This window comes from Oryx dammah, unplaced genomic scaffold, assembly GCF_014754425.2.
Source record: "Oryx dammah isolate SB20612 unplaced genomic scaffold, SCBI_Odam_1.1 HiC_scaffold_11, whole genome shotgun sequence".
Taxonomy (NCBI): domain Eukaryota; kingdom Metazoa; phylum Chordata; class Mammalia; order Artiodactyla; family Bovidae; genus Oryx; species Oryx dammah.
This window is the reverse complement of record NW_024070195.1, coordinates 48,063,322-48,069,321: the sequence shown is the minus strand read 5'-3', so window position 1 is coordinate 48,069,321 and position 6,000 is coordinate 48,063,322. Positions and strand designations below refer to the sequence as shown.

At 41.0% G+C, this 6,000-nt stretch overlaps 1 protein-coding gene across 1 annotated transcript in view; it reads right to left on the bottom strand.

Moving 5' to 3' along the window:
• Nucleotides 1-5,213: 5,213 nt before the first annotated feature.
• PRIM2 (DNA primase subunit 2) overlaps nucleotides 5,214-6,000 on the bottom strand; it is a 290,358-nt gene continuing 289,571 nt past the window's right edge. The window contains exon 14 of the mRNA XM_040249226.1: nucleotides 5,214-5,849. Within this exon, the coding sequence (XP_040105160.1) occupies nucleotides 5,628-5,849 (222 nt within the window). The 3' untranslated portion in view covers nucleotides 5,214-5,627. The remainder of the gene's footprint in view (nucleotides 5,850-6,000) is intronic.

Genomic DNA, 6,000 nt, shown 5'->3' with positions numbered 1-6,000 from the left:
ATCTATAAAATTAAAAGCTCCTGCACAACAAAAGAAACTATAAGCAAGGTGAAAAGACAGCCTTCAGAATGGGAGAAACTAATAGCAAAACTGACAAACAACTGATCTCAAAAATATACAAGCAACTTCTGCAGCTCAATTCCAGAAAAATAAACGACCCAATCAAAAAATGGGCCAAAGAACTAAATAGACATTTCTCCAGAGAAGACATACAGATGGCTAACAAACACATGAAAAGATGCTCAACATCACTTATTATCAGAGAAATGCAAATCAAAACCACAATGAGGTACCATTTTACGCCAGTCAGAATGGCTGTGATCCAAAAGTCTACAAGCAATAAATGATGGAGAGGGTGTGGAGAAAAGGCAACCCTCTTACACTGTTGGTGGGAATGCAAACTAGTACAGCCACTATGGAGAACAGTGTGGAGATTCCTTAAAAAACTGAAAATAGAACTGCCTTATGACCCAGCAATCCCACTGCTGGGCATACACACTGAGGAAACCAGAATTGAAAGAGACACGTGTACCTCAATGTTCATCGCAGCACTGTTTATAATAGCCAGGACATGGAAGCAACCAGATGTCCATCAGCAGATGAATGGATAAGAAAGGTGTGGTACATATACACAGTGGAGTATTACTCAGCCATTAAAAAGAATACATTTGAATCAGTTATAATGAGGTGGATGAAACTGGAACCTATTATATAGAGTGAAGTAAGCCAGAAAGAAAAACCCCAATACAGTATACTAACGCATATATATGGAATTTAGAAAGATGGTAATGATAACCCTGTATGAGAGACAGCAAAAGAGACACAGATGTATAGAACAGTCTTTTGGACTCTATGGGAGAGGGAGAGGGTGGGATGATTTGGGAGAATGGCATTGAAACATGTATAATATCATATAAGAAACGAATTGCCAGTCTAGGTTCAATGCAGGATACAGGATGCTTGGGGCTGGTGCACTGGGATGACCTAGAGGGATGGTATGGGGAGGGAGGTGGGAGGGGGTTCAGGATTGGGAACACGTGTACACCTGTGGCAGATTCATGTTGATGTATGGCAAAACCAATACAATATTGTAAAGTAATTAGCCTCCAATTAAAATAAATTTTAAAAAATAAATAAAAAAATAAAACTCTTGAAGAGACTATATTGTGAAGCCAAAGTTCAGAACTGCTTCATTTCATTAAGTTTAGTTTGGTTTGGTTTAGTTTGGTTTCTATATTTTCTTTAATGAATTTTAGTGATTTATATTAATATTTACCTGGAAAATTATCTTTTCCTCTGACCTTCAAACCTGATGGTCATAGGCAAAATACTGTGGCATAATTATTTTTGTTTCCTTTGTAGCTGTGATTATTAAAACTTCTTGTTTATAACTTGAAAAAAATCTATAATGGAAAAAAATCTGAAATAAAAAATATATATACACACATAAATATAAAACTGAATCACTGAGCTGTAACACTTGAAACTAATGCAGTGCTGTAAATTAACTATTAACTAAGAAAAAAAAATCCAAAAAACCAAAACCCCTCAAAAATCCTCATAGTTCATTACAGGGAATGAATACCTAGAAAGTACAGGGCTAAACTGAAAACTCCATCCTGCGTTTATTAGCAATGTTGTTTCACTACCTTGTCATCGATGTTTAAAAACAGACCTGCAGTGGAAGACTCAGGGGAAATACAGAAGCTCTCTGTACAGACATATTCTTAAACTTTTGATAAGGTTCTACAGTGATAATTCTTGGAGAAAATAAAATGCCACGAGGCAATGGACAAAAGGAGCCTGTGGGATAGAAAGCAAATCCAGTAACAGGAAACTGCATCACTTTTGGCAGGAAGGTCAAATGAAGTGGGAAGGTAATTTCCTGCAGGTGACAAGAATCCATAGACTCACAGCACTAATTTCTTGGAATGCCAATTACAGTGAAAAGCCTCAGACCAGGACAACAGCTACCTGTCAAAAAGGAGCTCAATATTGAAAAGGAGGCAGATGCTCTAGGTAAACAAGTGCTTTCAGAATGTGAGTTAGGTACCCTTGTGAGAAACACTAACTCTGGGCCAACATCGCCTTCGGAAGCCCACTCCTAGGCAGTGCTGTGCATTCGAGAGAGCCTAACAGTCAAACCTGCGCACTTGTTCAAAACACACGGCTCACACGCAGTGATCCTGCCTGTACACAAAAGGGAGATGAGACACATCAGGCCCCCGTCCACCCCCGTCAGGGGGAAGCCACGTCTCCCCCGCAGCAGGGCTCTGCCTGCCTATTTCCACAGCCCCTCCTCCAGCCTTCTCTCGCCCTCCCTCTGCCAAATGGATCTAACTAATTACCACAGTGGTTTGAGACTCTCAAATTTCTTCCCTTCAAGCTGCAAAGATATCCTCAGACTGAGCCTCACGTTCAGAACGGCTGTCAGCTCTCACTTTAATGGGCACTTAAATTTAATGTGAAGCTGATGCCTGTGGAAGACCTTGATTAAATCTGCAAACAGTAGACTCTAACTAAACCAGAATTTTAGAGTTGTTTCATTTCGCCTTTCAAGCTTAAATCCCAGAAGTTTTCTTTTTTCTGTGCAAAGAATTGCAAGTTTGTTTGCAAAGACCCTGAGTATCAGTCAGGCAGCAAAGTCTAACAAGCAGGACACTGCCGTGCTTTTACAGAGAGAAATTCCTCAGCTTACAAGGCCATATGATTTAAAGATCCTTCCTTTTCATTGCTCTGTTCTGCTCCCTCCCTTTCAAAATTTGTAACTGTTTACTTTCACAACTATAATATTATTATAAGCGACTATATATGAAAAGTTTACTTAAACCTTCCTAGTATTATTTTATGCACATTGCAATCAAGAATTTCAGACTATCTGGATGGAGTGAGAAATAAAATGAAAGAAATGGACAGTATCTCCACAAAGAACGTTGGTGCTCCCACCAGTTGCAAATTTCCAACCTGGGCTCGGCTTCTCCTGTCTCTTCTTTTGTCTCTGATCACTGTACAACCACTCCTCCTTGAAAAGGTAATAAAAGACGGATGTTAAAAGACCTGGAAGGCTCATGTTCTTCTTCACTGGCTGCTGTTTCGAAAGGAGGTTGCTGGCTTTTGATTTTTCTTTTGAGTTCTTCCTACATCATCTGATTCAAACAGGTCTTTCAAAGAAAACAAATCAAAATTGTCAAGACCTGTGAAGCATGAAAAATAAATTGCTTTTTCCAACTCCATAAAGCACCAGAAAGGCATTAAAGTCTATCTTCTTATATAAACCTCTAACCCCATCCTCTAATCTACACGATTCACAAAATATTTATATATTCGTCTGTATAATACATGACACGAGACCAAGCCTTTCTACAAAGAAATCAAACTGGGAAAACAGCTAATATTTAAGCAAGTGTTATTTTGGAGTTTGACTAGACACACATAAAACAGTCAAACTCCTGAGGCTGCTGGTTGAGACAGTCCCCTCAGACACAGGTGCTTGCTGTCGAGGGCTCCATGCTGGGCGCTCAGGCTTCAGGAGAGGAGAACACACGGCAAGAAAGAAAGCCTTGCAAATCGTGCCAGGTATGAAATGCCCTGTCCTGAGGCTCTCCCTGAGCTACAGCACGAGGCTGCGGCTCAATTTCCCTTCTTGTAATACAATAGAGAGCCACCTTTCTGTGCCTGGCTTTCCATCACTAACTTGACTTTGGGGTTAAAACAGTACTCGTCCTTAACATTAAAAAAAAAAAAAAAGTTTTGCAGTTTAGGGATGAAGTGGTTGGCAGTCATCGGATATCTGCTGAGAACTATACATGATACAAGGAATAGCAGATGGTTTCGGAAGGGAATTTGTAGTGGAATAACACTATTTTCTGAACTAGGTAAAAATACGTCACAAAGACAAGCAAAGACTCAGATGTATCTCCTTTAGTTATCAGTTCAGTTCAGTTCAGTAGCTCAGTCATGTCTGTCTCTTGGTGACCCCATGGACTGCCTTCCCTGTCTGTCCATCACAAAATCCTGGAGCTTACTCAAACTCCTGTCCATCGAGTCAGTGATGCCATCCAACCGTCTCATCCTCTGTTGTCCCCTTCTCCCGCCTTCAATCTTTCCCAGCATCAGGGTCTTTTCCAATGAGTCAGTTCTTCACATCAGGTGGCCAGGGTATTGGAGTTTGAGCTTCAACATCAGTCCCTCCAATGAGTATTCAGGACTGATTTCCTTTATATGTCACTAAATATTCTGAGAAATCTTTGCTCAGCAGCCTAAGATAAAAACCTGATCACCTGACATTTTTAGGTTCTGATGCTCTGATCCTGTTTAGGACAGACAGTGCAGTGTCTCATATGATTAAAGAGGACAAAGGACAAAAAGAGTGCATATATGTATGTGTGTAACTGACTCACTTTGCTGTACATGTGAAACTAACACAACACTGCAAATCAACTATACTACAATAATAATAACTTTTTAAAAAGGGATAAAGGGCAAAGGCCCTCTTCTCCAGGAAAAGAGACTCGTGTAGAATGGCATCCAAGGGAGTCGGTGAGTGAGGGTCACATTTCTCTACGAGTGTAAATGCTCTAGTGAGTGAGCAGCGCCCACAGGGAGGAAATACCTCAGATCAGGGCACCACCCGCAGGCACACGGTGCATCACCAAAGACAGGCAGGGAGCAGGGCACTAGTTCGGGGCACACCTATGACCTTTCACAACCAACTCTCCTGCTGGCACCCAAACAGGCATTACTAAAAATACGAGTATAGTCACCACTGAAGTCAATGAATCTACCAAACCTAGCTGGCAGTTCACAGCAACCACAGAAGCAGTGAGTTGTGGAAGCTGGAGGGTGGGATGAAGAAACACCTCAGTCTTTACTTAGAACCTTCTCACCTTAGTGATGGCTGTCCCCCCAAGAGAGCAGAAGTGGCGGAAAAGGAATACTAGGGTTTTATATAATAAAACCCTTCTATTCCTCATAACAGTATGAGCAACTGTATACATTCAGTTTCTCTTAATTCCTGAGTCACAGCTCACCTCAGTAGAGTTTGCTCCCATTCAAAGGGGCAAAAATTCTCTTGCTAATGCAGAATAACTTCAAATGGCCAACTCAAGAGAAAAAGGAAGCAGAAAAAGTTTAAAATTTGGCAATATGTTGAATATTCCAGAATACCACATTAAAACCTGAGGCAAAGGCATAATATGAGTCTCACAATTACATGCAGACATACAATTATACACATTTTGATATTTATTAACAAAGATGGTCCAGAAAAGGTCTGGGCCAACATTACAGTGATTAAGTGTTAAACTAAAAGCTGTTCTCAGTTGTACTGTTTCTAGGCGACAGTAACCAGTCCAGAAGGCTGCTTTCTCTCCTAAAAAAGGACTTAAGTCACATCATTCAAGTGTTATATTTCAAAAGAAATACTACTTTTTCTCTTTTGACAAAGCAAAATACACTGGAGGTCTTTGTTTTTACCTGCAAGCCTGCCTTCCTGAGAAGCATGCACATGTGGATGGATGAAGGAGATAGGGCAGAGAGAGAAGGTGACGAAAAAGAAAAAGGCAAAATTGTGAAGTTGGAAATAAAAGCCAGTGAAGAAGATGGGCTACCAACTGCCCAGGAACCATTCACTGAAGCAACTCCTCCAGCTCCTCCAGATCCATGTCCAGAGCAGAGCTGAGCGAGTCCAAAGTGGAGGATGGATCCTTGCTTCTCTGGACACTCAGTCTGGGTTGGGGCGTTTCAGGTTGGACAGAATCCTTCTTGATGTCTTTACCTCCACTGAGGATCCGCTGGCTCTCAAAAAAGAACTGGTTTGGGTGACTCAAAGAAAAGCCACAATCATCCACCTGCACAAGAAGCAGATGTGTGTCACAATAATACATACATAACAAAAGTACAAATAAAGGGGGTGTGAAGAACCATCCAGACCTCATTCAGAACCTACTCAACACCTGAAACACAGATTCTCCTTCCAAATCTCAACCACCACTCACACGA